The sequence below is a fragment of the Scleropages formosus genome, chromosome 21 (genome assembly GCF_900964775.1).
Source record: "Scleropages formosus chromosome 21, fSclFor1.1, whole genome shotgun sequence".
NCBI classification, from domain to species: Eukaryota; Metazoa; Chordata; class Actinopteri; order Osteoglossiformes; family Osteoglossidae; genus Scleropages; species Scleropages formosus.
The window spans coordinates 12553617-12570391 of NC_041826.1; the positions used below are offsets into that span (position 1 = coordinate 12553617).

Genomic DNA, 16775 nt, shown 5'->3' on the forward strand with positions numbered 1-16775 from the left:
CGCCGCAAGCGCGACAAACAGCGAGTTTTAAAAGTTTCCGAGCGCGCAGATTGGACCGTCACGACGTCCATGAAGCGGCACTCGCCTCTCTCACTGGTGTAAAGCATAATTGATCTGTTTTTTTCTAAACCCGCCCTTGAAGCGCTGCATTCGGCATACCATTGGCTGTGTTCCTATCAATCGCCACTCGCAGACATTTGAAATCTTTCTGTTGCGTAAACTCAATATCAGTCATCTACGGCCTGATCAGCTATTGGCTACGTGTGATGTCGCTCAACGTCCTCCCTGTGTCTGGATTGGTCAACGCGCGCGGGCGTTGACCCTCATGGGCCTGCTCTTGGAAGTGCATGCAGATTGAATGTCGTCATGAGCGGTGGGTAGGAATTAAAACGTTGGTGTTTATATTACGTTGTAGATACTTCATAAAGAATAGAATTGCTTGCTAAACCACGGGACACTTGACATGAGTGTGCAAACAAGGTGTTGCTCGGAATTTTGCGGTTACGCACAGGTGACCGTCTACATGCTGATTCGTTTTGTATTTCCATTATCAATGAGTTTAGCTAGCCTGTTAGCAATACGGAATTGTGCTGGTGTTTTCACATCCGGGCGGCTACATTGGGGGATGAAACTGCACTTACTGCAACTACTCGGCTCTTTTAATGCGTACAGTCTCGTGATTTTATTTCGCTTCGCCTTCACGTGATGTGGCTGCCACGTCGCTGCGAAGATGTGCGCTCGTTTCCTATGTAGCTTAGCTTCCTATGTATGTAGCTACGCGCTCGATGGCGGCGCGGGTCCAGGCCTTAAGCTGCGGCTCGCGGCACCGCGCTTCTTCCTCGCGCTTAAAGCTACAGCGACTCTGACAGCCCGGGTTTGTAGGCTCGCGCTCGGAGCGCCCAAAATCATGCGCGTGGGGACAATATTCAGTAATACTGCAGTTTACTGTATGTTATTGTGTCGTAGCGATGCGACAGTGACACCGTCGTTGTCAAACTTGCGCTCTGGCGAGTTTGCTTTCACTTACTGTTCTTCCAGCTGGTCCGGAACTTGATCTGACTGAGTGACGTGAAGACATGATGATAAAGATGAACGGATCGAACACATCGCAGCGCTTCCCCCTGTAGTTGTTGCATTTTTAAGATATCTCGTAAAAGCTGTTAGTCGCAGCTTAACTTGTTATATTGGTAATATTTGCAAATTGCATGAGTATTTCGCTCAGGAGTTGAATGGCGAACCCAATGAGTCACACTGTTGTGTCCGGAGGCCGCGCGAGCCGCTAGAACTTGTCTTGAAGTAAGAAAAGAAATTGGTTATAATACAACAAACAAACAGAGACAGCTCAGAATAAAAGTTACTGTACCAGTACTTTAATACTGCAGAATACGCGTCGTGTCCGTCATGTGTAATTTCCGAATCTAAATTTGTTAGTTTTAGTTTTACGCGCGTTAGATCTTTCGTCTCGAAAAATTTTCGTACTTTATTTTCAAAATGCCTTCCGTTTTTTATAGTTTTGCTCCAAACAAACCATGTGAGACTTTAAGTAAATACTTTAAAACGCTACAGTGCTTGCTTTGCTCAGTGGCTTCTTTCCTTTTAAAATCCTGTGTCCGAGACCTGAAGGTACTCATTTAATTATTTTTGATAAACACGAATCTTTGGGCATTTCTCAGGGTGTACGTTTTGTTTCCTTCCTCACTAGAATGAACACACAGTGGGTTCAGAAGGTGCTCTTTGCTTTCGTTTCACTTCCTGCAAATAATGCCACGGTTATGAACCAAACTTCCATGTGATGTCATTATTATGCAGCACTGCAGCTATAATTACTTTAATGGCTGTATGTATAATAGTGGTGAGTTCAGCTGGGCTGGCTGTTTTATATTGGGGCAGAAAGCAAGATCTCCTGTGCAGACCGAGGGCACAATTACAGGCCTATCTTGACAAAATGCAAAGTGCAGAACTTAGCATTCAGTTATATTTTAGCCTTTTAACCCCTGCTATGGTCAGCATTTCTATAAACAGTGTTTTCATTTTTTAAATTTTATTTTAACATTAAAATTAAGATACCCGCCACACACTTTTTGCTGTTTGGCCACAATATGGATAAATTATGTTCAGGAGGGATCTGGGTGGTTTAATCAGTTTCAAGGGTTCCGGTTAAACCTTGTGTGTTGTTTTAGGAATGTCAGTTTACTTCCAAACATTGCACATAAAAGACAGCAGTGACTTTTTCTCTCTGTTTGGGCTCTTAATTAAAAAACTCTCCTTGTTTTCTGGAAGTTCACCTTTATTGTATCTCAGGAATGATGTTTTGTGTCCAGTATTAGACTCCTTAAAAGTTCTGACATTCACACTTTTTTGCTCCAAATACACAGATAGTAACATGCTTCTATTTGTGGAAAGAAATAAATGTACACCTATCCCTCAAATAATGGCCTAAGTTTGTTGTGTGCTGTCACCTCATTTGGCGAGTTTCCATTATTTCTTATGGTTTCTGGATGGAAAATGTCATGTAAAATTAAAGTACAAAATAAAAGGTGTTTTCTTGCATGACAATGATACCAGTATATTTTATTTTCTTAGGAAAAAGACTTTATTTTTTCATTCATTCATTTGTTCGGTCCTTACCTGATTATCAGTATCCTTTTGAGCAGTGCTTCAGGTCAGTGCCAGTTGAAGAAGCAACACTGGCAAGAGGAAAGTGGTGTCTTTTTGAAGTATCTTTTTATCTTATATTTTTACTTCACCTTTTCCTGGAGGACTTGTGTTTTAAACTATGGTTCTCATTTTGAAGAAGTGCTTCAATGCTCTGTTCTCTTCGAATTAAAAGCATAAACTAAAAGGCACCTTTTCTGCAGCAGTTGTGGAGCACAGTGTGTATTTCACCTGGGTTCTAATTGCTCCGTTTTAGTCATTTTGTAGTTTTTTTGACACAACAGCCATCTGAGGTGGGTGTGGTGTTTCAACTAAACAAAAGTACTGGTAACACTCACGGAATGACACGGAATGAAACACATAAGCACTGAGACAAAGTCTCCTACCTGTTTTAAAGACCACGCTTAATGTTTTAACTTGCCCTAACCTGCACAGCAACTGTGTTGCTCTGCGACTGAATTTTTCTTTGTAAGTAGACTTCTGGCATTTCTGTATCTATATATAGCTATATCCATTTGCTATGAAAGTAAAATGATAGCATCGTTTGCAAAAAAAAAAAAAAAAACGCCATTTTACTGAGTAAGACCATTGTATTAAAAGCGAGTATACATTTCATAAGCTGTTAGAACAATTTTTTACTGAATGGGACCCCGTTGCATGAGGTCTGAGCGTGTAGGTTGGGAAGTGCACTATTTGCATCTGGCTGTACCACAAATCTTAACATATTTAATATGTTAACCGTAAAATGTTATGAAATTGAGCAACATGATAAATTAGAACAAAACAGTAAAATTCACAGAAATTAACACATGGAAGGTAGTCAAGGAATATGTCAAGAAACTTGGCTTCTGTTAATTTTTACTGTAGTAACTTCTTTGGCTTCAGAATTTAAATAGTTATAAAAATTCAGAATAGTTTGAATGTGCTTAATATTGTTCTCTGTTTTAGCCACATATTTTCTGTTTAAACTTTGAAATGTAAATACTCTTAACCTGAACTTAACTGGGCAAAAGAATAAGCTGTGTCAATTGTAAACTGATTTGTGCTGCACTTTATGTTGGTTGCATAACTGGTTTATAGCAGTGTGTTTTTAGCTCTACTTGGAACTCATCAGTGGTAGAATTTCCAAAACAATGCTTCCATTTCAAAAAATGGTGTTTGATTCAAACTTCAAAATATTGACCTTGATACTGTTGACTTGTTGTTGTTCTCTGAGATGTGCATCACTTTAGAGAAAAGCATCTGCTAAATGAATAAATAAATGTTTTGGGTCTGATGGGCTGTTTGTCAGTGTTATGTGGAGGTTTATTAAAGGGAAGGCAATGTTCATTTTCTCGTCACTATACACTTGAAGTATAACAAATGCAATGTTATTTATGATGTCATGAAAACCTGTCAACATTTTGCTTTCTTAAGGGCCTCTTCTGAGTCCTTATCTGTCTGAGTTATAGTGTCTTATTGACTTTGGAAACATGTTTAAATCCTTTTACTATGAGCATTTCAGTTCTTAATTTTGGGAAGATGGATGGAAATGGGCTTGTGTATTTTGAGTCTGTGCTCTTTTTCCCCCATAAAATAGAAGTGTTAGTCTAGGCATGTGGATAGACAAGGATACAGTGTGAAATGGTTGTCATAGTTATTGTTTTCTGAAGTCGATTCAATTATTGTTCTCATAAAGCTCTTTTTGCACTGTTTTGCTTTAGATCAACAGGACAGTATGGCTGCTACCATAGCTGTCAGTCCCAGTGAGTATCTGCAGCCATCTTCAGTCTCCATGCAGGTGAGTTCCTTTACCTGGTCTTTCCCAATTTTTAGTGGTGCTTGTTGCTTTGTCCACACCCTCAGCATGCAGAAGTGCTCCAGCTGAACTGATTCTGTTCTCCTTGCAGAATAATTGCTGTTAATTCGTTTTTAACTGAAGCCTCTGTCCAAGGCAGCTTGCAGTGCTGGAGAGACCACACTAAGCTCCTTACCCAGCCAGAGAGCAAAGCACAGTAAACCACACATACTGAATGGGATTCAAACCCACACTGCTACCTTTCTACATTGTCACTATCTTGCCCTGGGAACTGGCTGAATGTTGCTATTTGTCATAATTGTTCTTGTTTCAAAGCTTCTTTGAGAGAGTTTTTGATTTTGCAGATTGATGATAATGCATTTTTAATAAAGTGTATTGAGCACCTACCAAGTGGAAGGGGGGAAATGGAAAAACACTTGGGTTTAAAAATAGTTGAGATGTAAGTCACTTTGGAGAAAAGCGTCCGCTAAATGAATGAATGTAAATGTAGTTGTTGTATTGCCTTGTGTGTCATCACTCCTGTGTCCAGTTGTCACAATCTGCCATGTCATTTAAGCCAGTCTGTGTTTCCTGTGTAAAGGGCTATACCTGGACAGGTGAAAAAAAGAAATGTTGCTGCAGTCTTCTGGACATATTTTAGTAGGCATATGGAGGCATATCCTGAATAATTTGCATGCTGCATTTCTCCATCTCAAGGTGTTTCAGGGATAGGATTACTTTGCATGTATGTGGATAGGCTTGGTGGCAGAAGCTAGAGGACCAGACAGGAGGCAGCTGATGTAGACCTGGAGGGGCGTCACCATGGCCTGGACCTCGTGCTGACCTGGAGTTGGAGCGTGGTGTGAGATGTAGTTGTTAACGGATGTGATCGAGGGAGCACATGGTGGCTCCGTGTGAGAGCAGGAGGCCAGATTTCACCTTCTGATAGGGGTTCAAATGAAGGGAATGAGGCTTTGCTTGGAGTCCCAGTACAGCTAGGGCAGGAGGATGTTGAGAATCTGGCAGTGATGGAGTTGACTTTGTTTCCAAAGAATGATACAAAATAGTCAGTAGTGAGGGAGGAGGAAGGGGGAGGGAAGAAGAGTGGTGACAAGTCTCTGTGGATGCTGCAGACTAGTTTCTTCTGCATGGAGGTAGTTTATGCTGAAGAAAAGCAGAGTGGAAGGATGCAAGGAGCTCCTTGTAAACTGCCTAGTCTGTGAGACTTTGTTCTCCACCACTGGAGTTGAGCAGAGTTTGGTTCTGTTGGCATTGAGTGTGTGTGATTGCCATGGTCTGAAGGTTAGAGGACAGAAAGAGTCAAGAGAAGAGAATAGCGCTGAAAGGAGCACATTGCTGAAAAATGGATGGATCTCAGGAATGTATGGTAAATGGGAGTGATTTGAGAAGCTGCTTCTAAAACACCATTTTAAATAAATATTATAAATATTATTTTTGTTAGAACACTACCAAATGTGGTGGTTCTCCTAATGCGATCAGGTGTAATCCTTTTTTGCAGAACTGTATGATTTTAAGGTCCTTTTGTTGCAGTGCTCATTATTATGGTCAGTAAAGCCTTTTTCACTATGACTAAAAAAACATCAGATTTGTGAGACATTTGTCAATATCACCAAAGCTCATTGTATGAATTGAAATGTCTGTTCTTGTGAGGTGTTCCTGATAGTTGTGAGTTAATCATTTGTTTATCAAATTTTATTATAGAAATTGCATTTCCTTGCAAGTCAAATGTGACTGTTAAAATTTCTGTTTGTTGTTACTGGTGTATATCCACCAAGACAGTAGGTGACAGTAAAGCACCCAAAGAGAACAGCTTGTATATGGTGTTTGTGCATTTTTGTGCCTTGAAAAGTTCTGAAGCCCTGATCATGCTTAATGAATGCAAGCTTTCTGGAGACTATGCCAGTAACAAGAGCTACTGTTAATGCTGTGGATGAAAGTAGAAATAATGAAGACAGAAATAGCAATAAGGTGAAGGGCATTTTATGTGCTTATGAGATAAACTGATCAACACTCAGGATTGTGTCCGATTTTCCAAGCAAAGTCATTGTAATTTCTCTTTCTTTAGGATGCTCAGCCTTCTCCTCTTGCCCTTCTGGCAGCTACCTGCAGTAAAATTGGGCCCCCTGCTGCCCAGACTCCCGTCAGTGCTCCTCCTGCCCAGCCGGTGACCCGTCGTCTGCTGCCCATCAAACCTGCCCCAATCGCCCCAGCGCCCCCAAAGAACCTAGGTTTCCTGTCCACTAAGAGTAATGTGATACAGCTGCCGGCAGCCATCAGTTCTTCCAGTGCGAGTGGCCCAATACTGCTCACCATCCAGAACCCAGCGCGACCAGCCGGCCCCAACATTCAGTACCAGGTAGTTCCACAGGTACAGGGAGGCTGTGGGCAGGCCATTCAGATGATACCTCAAGGGGGACAGATTCAGATCATCTCTGGCACAAACCAGGCTATCGTGACCTCCGCAGTGACAGTCCCCACCTCGACAGCTCCTGCCACCCAACAGAAGGCTCTGGCTATTAAACCACCTGCACAGAAGGTGCAGCAGAACAGTGCAAATGTGGTCCGCTTGCCTGGGGGGCTCATCCTTCCGCTTAATGTGGCTGCTGGTGATGGAGGGGGATCTCAGACCCTGGCAGAGGCTGCACCTGCCCCAACAACGCCATCAACAAAAGTGACTCGACGTGGGCGCAAGAAGCTTGTTGCAACTGCCAGCCAACCTGTTGTGCAGCCATCCTCCCCACCACCTGCGTTGGCCATGTCTGAACAGGTGGAGACGCTTCTAATTGAGACTACGGCTGACAACATCATCCAGGTAGGCCCAATATCCTTGAGATGCTGTTCGTTACATTTTGTTTACTGGCTGCCAGATTGTGGGAAGTGTATTGCTATGTGTATTTTCTTTTTTTTATTGTAAGGCTTTTGGGTTATGCTGGACATTTATACGCACACAGGACTTTGCAGAGGTACTGACAGAGAGACACTGCTCCTCGGGACACATTTTTCAGAAATGTAAAGGGGAACTGACCATATGAGGTTCTTTGAACCATGATACAAACCACGTGAAGTGTGCTACAAGGTGTGGTAAAAGCCTTCAGCCCCAAGGTATTCTGGTTTTAAAGAAGTGCCACCTAAGACTCTGAGTGCAGAGTAAACTTGATAGAGAAGACAGACGTGTTCCATTGCAGCTTGAGGTGGATGAAATGTCAAAGAACATTGACATTTGGGTGAGCCTCCTCATGTCCAATATCTGTTAGGCTTCACAGCAGAGCAGCCTGGAGTGAGGACTTTAATCCAGACAGCTGGAGACCATGTGGTGAACATTCGAAGCAGCTCACTGAGAGAAAAGGTGGACAAACTGAGTGCTTGACTGGCCACAACCTACAGCACCACTGGGACAGCAGAAGGACTGAAAATCTGCCTCTCTCTGAACCCTTCCTATATTATGTTTTTCTGCTTGCATTGATGACTGTATGCAACACTTTACAGAAGTAACTGTGCGATCTTGACCTAATTCTGGAGTGCAGTATGAAGCCATCTCCTTGTGCAAGCCCCTGCTCCTGCTGTAACACCTGTAAGCACGCTGTTTCCGCTGCATTACCCAGCTGCTGAAATTTACTGATAACTGTAAGTAAATTTTGCATGCAGGGCTAGGTTTCCATTTCATGATCCACTAAAACAAACTGAAAACAAATTTTTAAGTTTCCAAAAACAGACTGAAGCATCTATATATCCCTATAGATTGTGCCAAAATCTTTATAAAATGTGGTAAAAATGAGAAGTGGAAATGGCTTCAGCAGTGCATGTTCCCATTGTAGTTGGCAGCTCAAATTTGCACAGGTGTTCTGCATTATTGAATGTTATATAGCTGATTTGTTGTCCATCATCAGATCTTTAATCAGTATAAATCCTACTCACTTTTGAAGTCCTACCACTTGGTAGAGACTTTCCCAAATATGTGGCAATGAAGTTCATTCCAAACAAGCCAGTCAAGAAGGGTTGTTCTTGGAGAAGCTACTGAGATGCCAGCTGTGACTTTGAACAAGGTGAAGTTGTCTGTGGCTACAGTGGAAGATCTGTACAGTGATCCAAAACCTCCAAAATATTGTACAGAAAGAGCCTTTGTAGGAGGGCTGCATGGAAGAAGCTCTGGTTGAAAAATAACATCCTTGCTCTCAAAGAGTTTGTAAAGTTCCATCTAGAATGTACTGCAGTGAAGTGGCAGAAACTCTTGTGGTCTGAGAAGACTAAAGTGGATCTTTTTGCTGAAATGTTGAGCAGTACATATGGTTCAAATCAGACACTCATTCCATAAAGTGTGGCGATGGTAGCACCTTGTTTTGAGGGTGTTTTTCAGTGGCAAGACCTGGTGTCCTTCTCAGCACTGATGAGAAGATGAAAGGTGGACAGATATTTCCTCGACAGAAACTTGGAGAAAATTGTCCTGGTGGAAGAACTGTAGGTGGTAGGAGAAGGGAAGGGAGGTGATGGCATTGGGTAGAGGAGGAAGAGGGAAGTGGGAGACTGCTGATACTGGTAGTGAGTTAAGAAAATCAACAGTAGCAGTATCCTTTCCTCCTTCATTGTTGGTTCAGCTTTCGGACAGATGAACATATACGTGGCAAGACTTCTTGTATCAAAGGACTCCTACTTTATTGCACTCTGCTGTACTCTTGCTATTTATATGTGCTTTTCATTAGCTTGAAGAAATCAGCACTACTGGACTGTTTTGACTGGTTTCCTCTCTTAATGCAGACTTTAAAATTCTCCAAAACTTTGTGCTGGCATTGTTTTTACTTTGAAACCTCATCTCAGACTGCATAATTGAATAATTGGTTAGGGTTAAAGGGAATGTGGTATTGATATTCGGTGTACAAGTAATCGAGAATTGGGATAGTTAACGTAAGAAGAGCAGGGTAAGTGCACTGGATGTCATGGATCAGTATTTGTGCAGAAACTAAGGGTAAATATAAGTCAAGCAAATGTGCAATCAGCCATTATTTTAAATAGTTCTTGTGTGTGTTTGTATTTGGTAATAATGATAACTGAGTGTGTTTTTCTTGTTTCAGGCAGGGAACAACCTCCTGATTGTGCAGAGCCCAGGTTCTGGACAGCCCACTGTAGTACAGCAGGTTCAGTTGGTACAGCAGAAGTCGGATCAGCAGATGGTGCAGATTCCCCCACAGGCGCTCAAAGTGGTTCAGGCTGCTTCAGCCACACTGCCTCCTGTTCCGCAGCGACAACCCATGCCGAGTGTACAGGTGCCCCCTGCAGAGTCAACCCAGGTACACCTTGTTTGACCTTCTGCTGCAGCTGCGGAAGAGTGTATCAGCTGTACAGCCAGTTCTTTGTTGTGCACTACCTTCAGCTGTGGATGTGTTTAGGTGTGTTCCTGTGTTAACCGTGTAGTAATGGAGATAATCCGTAGTAGTCCTGCTGAGTGATGTGTATGCTTTTCAGGTGCTCATTAAGACACCATCGGGAGAGTGGCAAACTGTGCAGCTGCAGGAGACCACAGTATCCACCACGGCACCCCCTAGCTCGGCCACAGTCAGCTTGCCGCTGGCTGCGGGCTGCAAGAGGAATCTGAGCGAGGGCCGTAAGGAGAGAACCTTCCCTAAGATCGCACCCGCTGGAGGCCTCATTGCACTCAATGCTGCACAGCTCTCTTCAGCAGCACAGGCTGTGCAGACCATTAGTATCAATGGGGTTCAAGTGCAAGGTGTGCCAGTGACCATCACCAATGCAGGGGGTAAGTTTGCGCTCTCTGGCTCCCACTTGAACTTTAGCACAGCAACCTGTTTTTAACTGCATGTGTATTAGTGGCATTTTGTCAAGCTAAACCCTTTTGAATGGGAAATGAATGAACATGGAAAAAAGAAAAGGAATCAGAGTTCGCTGTTGCCTTTAAGTGCCTTGTGCCTCTTGCCTGATTTCCATTAGATCCCTTTGTGATTTGCTGATTTTTACGATGAAGTTCATGGCAGATAAATCCAGATTTTGTGGCACACTGTGCGATTTTAATTATGATCTTAATTATTCACATATGTTTTGCACTTGGTGAAATGAACTGCAGAGTAAAAAATAATTTTAGTATTCCGTGAGGATATTAACAATATAATAGTCTTCTTTAATTTCTTGCCTTATCATAGTTCTACTATCTCCTTTTGTCTTATATGTAGATACCTGATCCACTGTGGACTTTGCTATACTTCTGGAGCACATATCATTTGGGAACTTTGGTGGTCTAATTGTGCAATCGTATTAGTGTTGGTGGTTTCTATGTATGTGTGAGTGCTTGTGCAATGTCAGGTCTTTACAAAAATAAATATTTCCAATGCAGAATGCTATCTTGATCTTTAATATACAGGCTTCTTGCATTTATTATAAACTGTGTTTCTCAGCCACAAATGGTTAACAGTTTTTTCCTTGCCAAGCATTTACATGTACCTTTATTCATTTAGCAAATGCCTTTCTCAAAAACGATGTACATCTCAGAAAATAATACGAAAACTGCATTATACCAACATAAGGAGAGATTTGGATGCATGATTGACTACAGTAAATTTGTCAGAACCGTATGAACCAATATACATTACACAAGTAGCTTTGTATAGGATTTTCTGTTATTAAACAAGTTATTAAAATGACAACATAACAAACACAGACATCTTTATTGAGCACTTACAAAATCAAGGGAGAAGTGAGTCGGAAGAGGTGAGTTTTGAGACCGTTCTTAAATGTACAGAGAGCAATTAGCAGTTCTGAGTGAGAGGGGAAAGTCATTCTTCCAGAACAAAAGGTGCTTTTGATTTTGGACCTTGTGTGTGGGACCACCAAGCGGGCAGAGATGGAGGAGTGTAGTAGTCTGTTTGGGGTGTAGCCAGTGATCAGGTCTTGTAGATGTTGGGGAGCAGATCTGTTGATGGTTTAATAGGCCATAACAAGAGTGTTGAATTTGATCCGAGCAGCTGTTGGAAATCAATGCAGAGAGACGAGGGCGACAGATGGGAGTGCTTTGGCAGGTCAAACGCGACTTGTGCAGCAGCATTCTGTATCAGCTGGGGAGTTTTGATGGCAGAGGTTAGAAGGCCAAACAGGAGAGAGCCACAGTACTCCAGGTGAGATGTCACCATGGCCTGGACCAGGAGTTACATGGCATTCTTGCCTTTTAGGTGTAGAGGAAATCAAATTCACAAGCAAGTCAAGGATATTAAATATCAAAACTGTTCTGGGTATCTTTAAATCCAGGCTTAAGACCCACATGTTCAGCATCCTTTGTATATGACATGTAGTGGCTCCTTTTTTTTTTTACCTCCTTTCCCTCATCATTTATTTTACTATTATTTTGCTACTATTATTATTTTCTCTTTTTTTTGTATAGTTTTTTCTGTTGTCGTGGGGCAATGTTTTGGTGCAGTGGGTTCACATCTGCTGGACTGTGGGGCTGAATCCTCCTGAGTGTAGTTTGCACGCTTGTCTTCACAGGGTTTTCCTTCAGGAGCTGTGTTTTTCTCTCACAGTCCAAGCATATGTGGGAAGTGAACTGGTGACTCTGTGTCTCCTTTTGTGTGTGTGTGTGTGTGTGTTTGTGTTTGTGTATGTGTGAGAGAGACTGATTGCATGATGTACTGTCATGCCATAAACTTCCTGGATAGGCTCTGGACCACTGAGACTTTGTATTCGTTATTCATAGTGGATTAATGGGCACTGGTGTTATTCGTTGTTCTGTTCTTTTAATAATGTTAATAATGCAATTTGAAAATGTTGATATTTATTGCAATTTTTTTTTGCATTAGGTTTAATCCATATGTCTGTCTTTACTTTAAATTGCTTAGAGAGTCTGCTTTTAAAAGTTCTCTATAGAGTGCTAATATTTGAGCATTAAGGAGGCATTTTTCTTGTAATAGACCCCTTCGCTCATCTACTTCTGCTCACTTGGTGGTCCCGCACGGAGGTTCTCGGTTCTGGCTCCATTGTGGTGGAACGACCTTCCCCTCTCACTCAGAACTGCGGAAACTCTGTCTACATTCAAGAAGGGTCTGAAAACTCACCTTTTCCAGACCCAGTTCGCCCAAGATCTCTCCAGCTCATGTACAGTGTGAATGTTCATGCACCGTAACTTCATGAGCATCACCAGATAAAGCCTTTATTCAGTCACTGATCCGGCATTGTTTTTGCTTGCTTGTGTATCTTATAATATTATTATAATAAAAAAAAATTTTGGTAGGAGGGTATCAGGATGTTTTATGCACCTACTTGAACGATGAACCTCGGTGCAGCAAGTGGTAGGCAACAAACTAGGTTTACTTCGAGTCAGATGTCTGCAGCTATGTCTCTTTCTCTTAATGTAATGCATAAATTGTACTTTTGCTGAGATGTGCGTCACTTTGGATAAAAGCATCTGCTAAATGAGTAAATGTAAATATAATCACTGTAATCACTCTCGTCTGAACTATTCTTAAAGTATCATTTCTGATAAATTAATACATAATGGTTTTATGCTATGATAAATATTCCAGAGATTTCAGAGATGTTTGTGGTGTGGACAGACGGAGAAGCCATGTGTGTTGGGGGGTGGAAGGTGTGGCCTTGTGTGGGGCTATTAAGTATTTGAGAGTGAGGGATCAGAAATAGGAGAAGCAGCCAAGATTTGGGAAGGGTGGGAGGTGGTGGGGGCGGTGTTGAAATTTCCAGTTGCAGCTGGGAGAAAAAGAAGGTCCTTGTGTGCTCACTAGTGTGACATGTGCTTCCTGGTTGTCCTTTCCAGGCCAGCAGCACCTGACTGTTCAGACTGTGCAGGGCAGTGGGCTACATCTGGGGGCAGCAGGTGGTGCTCCTGGGCATCAGCTGCAGGTGGAGCAAACGCTGGCTCTGGAGATACAAGGGCAGCCTGGGGAGAAGAAGCGGCGCATGGCCTGCACATGCCCCAACTGCAAGGATGCGGAAAAAAGGCAAGATGCCCTACAGAGCTACTGAGGAACAAGTGGGCCTGGCAGATACTGAGTTGTGTTGTGATCGGGTCGATGAACACCATATACGTCACTGTATGCCACACTGTCAGGATCTATGTCCCTTACACTTTCTGCCATAATTTCTCTTCAGTCTTTGCTTCAGTCAAAATAGTGAGTTGAACTTCCTAGTTTTATTGCCTTTTATGTGGACCTTGGCAACACTGTTACAGCCATTGCTGAAGGTAATTTTACAGCAAGTTTATTTTTCACCTTTGCTAATGGAAACATGGCAAAACATTTTATCAAATGTAATGTAGAAGGCTGTATAATAATATCCCTCCAAGTAAGAGTAGAAGAGATGATGAAGTGTGTCTAGTAGATTGGAATATAGTTCTAGTATCTTCTGGAAATCAGTTTAATTTACATGAGGTCTTTGGCCCATGTTTTACTGTATTTCTGTGACCCAGTCCCTTTGACATTTCACCCTTGTCCTGTCAGGGGGGTCTCGGCACAGGTACCTCCCTTTACCATTACATTTCTTTTATGGCAACACTGGAGATGATACTTCTGGATGTTGGTACAGCAGTAGGGGACAGATGGTGTGTTGAGCAATTTCTTTCGCTCAGCAGGCCTGGAGAAGTGGGCAAGAAGAAGCACATTTGCCACATCCCTGGTTGTGAGAAGACCTTCCGCAAGACATCACTGCTGCGGGCCCACGTGCGCCTGCATACGGGAGAGCGGCCCTTTGTCTGCAACTGGGTTTTCTGTGGAAAGCGCTTCACACGTAGCGATGAGCTGCAGAGACACGCCAGGACACATACAGGTGCGTGAGCCAAACATGACAGCGATAAGTGTGAGCATGGAACCCATTACCGTGGTTACCTAGGAAACCAGGCACTTCCTGCCTAGTATTTGACTACTTCTTCTGCTCTGAACCTCACATCCTGTTAGTATTCTTGGGGCATATGATGTCAGCTTGAGTACGTGTGGATGTGTTTATGCGCAAGTAAACAATTTCTGCTTTTGTTTTTCCCCACAGGAGATAAACGTTTCGAGTGCTCACAGTGTCAGAAGCGGTTCATGAGGAGTGACCACTTAACTAAGCATTATAAAACTCACATAAATACTAAGAATTTGTGAGAGCCGAATGCGGCGTACACTAATGCCTTTGTGGACTGCTGCAGAGGGACTGCAGAAAACCGCGGAAAGAGAAGTGGATGCGCAGCCTGTGACCGTGAGCTCGTCCATTTGTCCTTCTCTACCTTCCGCCCCGAACCTTCTGTGTTTGGAAGTGAAGGCAGTCGGCCGTACAAGTGTATATAAACAGTGCAATGTTACACGTCAGAAAACCTGCAGTCCTGCTCTATGAAAAATGTCCTCCTGCTCTGTCAGTTATGAACTGAGAGATAAACACCACAGAGATCCAGCTCCCCCACTTGCATTTTTCTTGTGTATATTTTACTTTAACAGCTTTCACTCATGATTTCTGGCACCAGGGTTCTTTCCTGCTGGCGTAAGTGAGAAGCACAGGGACTCACTGAATGCTTTGTTTTAATGTGTGCTTTTAAAGCCATAGATTGTGAACAGACACATTAAAATGAGAATGATGTCCCATGGTGTGCTTTTATACCGTTCACATGGATGTGATGCAAACACAGAGACATTAGGAGTTTAAATTCTTCTTGACCTTAGAACTTGTCTTGTTCACACTCCTAATTGCTGTTCACATGCATTTGGTTATTAAGATTGTGGTTCACCTCTAGTTTCAGCACTGTTCTAGCTCTCCATGTGTCTGATGGGTACAGAGCAGTTGCTCGCCTGCCACAATTGGATTCCACCATCACCAGATGTACGGTAGTAGAATAGTAACCGCTGCTGTGCTGGTGACTGTCTCCAGCTCACCTGTGCTTTGGGGCTCTGGGTAACACACACACAACTAGAAACCTTGTGTGCCACTCAGCTTTGTGGGTTGGACTGGGTGGGATGGCAGGGGGTGAAGCACACTGAGGCAGACCTTTAATGAAGAAATTATGCTGAAAAGACAGAAGCTTCACCAGGAATGTTTTCCACGCACTTTGATGGAGTGTAGACCCCTAGTGGTGCCCCGAAGGGCACTTCACCATTACACAGCTCAGCTCAGAGAAAAAATAATACCTGCTGTGTAGAACTTGAAAAGTTTCCCCTAGAGCATTCATAATAAAATGGACTCGTGGGAAATGGTGTCCAGAGTTCATGCACATGTATCATGTGCACATGTCATATCCCATAAGTTCTGAGCATGAATGTGACTGAGAGAAAGAGAGAGAGAATGTGCATCTGAATCTGCCCTCTTTTTCTTGCTTCACTTTTTATCCCTTTTTAGGTAAATATTTGGGTAAGAAAGCTGAGATTTTAAAATTTTGTAAATAATGTTTGTACTTTTTTCAAAACAAATATCTTGAACGACTAAATTGCATATTCTCAAATTTAGCTGAACAGTACAAACAAAGTGTAATAGAACATGCTAGGCAAATTGCTAATTTTACTACACAAATATTCACCTTTTCTAAAGTGTTTTAAATAAAATTTTCAAATATTTCTCATAAAAAGGTAAACAAATCTGCTCAATGTTACCTACATTTTGCAAGATGTTACTGGACATACTGTAAACTATGTATAATAAACCATAACAAGTCAAAGGGACTCAGAGGTGTAAAAAATGCTGTGTGTAAGTTGATATGTATGAATAAATCTGACATTAGATTGTAATAACTGCTGGTCTAACATGAAGGACATGGGTCTTGCACAGGTAAAGAAGTGAACATTGTAGAGCTCAATCCTTTGATATTTTACATCCTAGATGACTTTTTACCGATGCTCAAAGGTGGTCTTAGATTTAAATAAGCAAGTATTTAAATACATTGTTTTTCCAGAAAACCGCTTTAGTGATTTTTTTTTTCTTTTTTTTTTTTTTTGTCGTTGTACATTTCTGCACTGATTTATGTTCAAGCTTTGTTTCCTTCCAGTTATTGCTTTTTATAAAGGAAAGGTAAAGTATATACTCTGGCTCATCAAGTTACGAATCAGTGGGTTATGAATTTTTGAAGATGCACACTTTTTAGTTTTTAAGTGGCATTTTGGTCACTTATCTGTTTTCTAAAATTTCTTTTTGAAGTGGGGCAAAGTGACCTGTGCTTTTCAGCTGAGCTGAAAGATGCCAGTGAAACCTAATTTAACTTACTTCCACAGTGTTTATGGCTCACAAGTGATGATTGCTAGTGTTGGTGACTTGACAGCACCAGGAAGAAGAGGTGTGCTGTTTCCATAGAGGACAATGTGGACATAAACAACATTGAAAACGCTGAGAAATTGACAAACGTTGCACTTACTTA

The 16775-nt window shown here is 42.1% G+C and overlaps 1 protein-coding gene across 2 annotated transcripts; it reads left to right on the top strand.

Annotated features, from left to right (window-relative positions):
- The first annotated feature begins 330 nt into the window (after positions 1–330).
- Positions 331–16256, top strand: sp2 (sp2 transcription factor). 2 transcript variants are annotated; one of them, XM_018726092.1, is made up of 8 exons: positions 331–373; positions 4359–4435; positions 6519–7265; positions 9520–9735; positions 9911–10202; positions 13221–13404; positions 14034–14227; positions 14444–16256. In XM_018726092.1, exons 1-8 carry the CDS (start codon positions 367–369, stop codon positions 14542–14544), a joined length of 1818 nt encoding a protein of 605 aa, XP_018581608.1. In that variant the 5' UTR covers positions 331–366; the 3' UTR covers positions 14545–16256. The 2 variants fall into 2 exon arrangements, with proteins under 2 accessions (XP_018581608.1, XP_018581609.1); XM_018726093.1 differs by lacking the exon at positions 331–373 and adding an exon at positions 382–511.
- Positions 16257–16775: the final 519 nt, after the last annotated feature.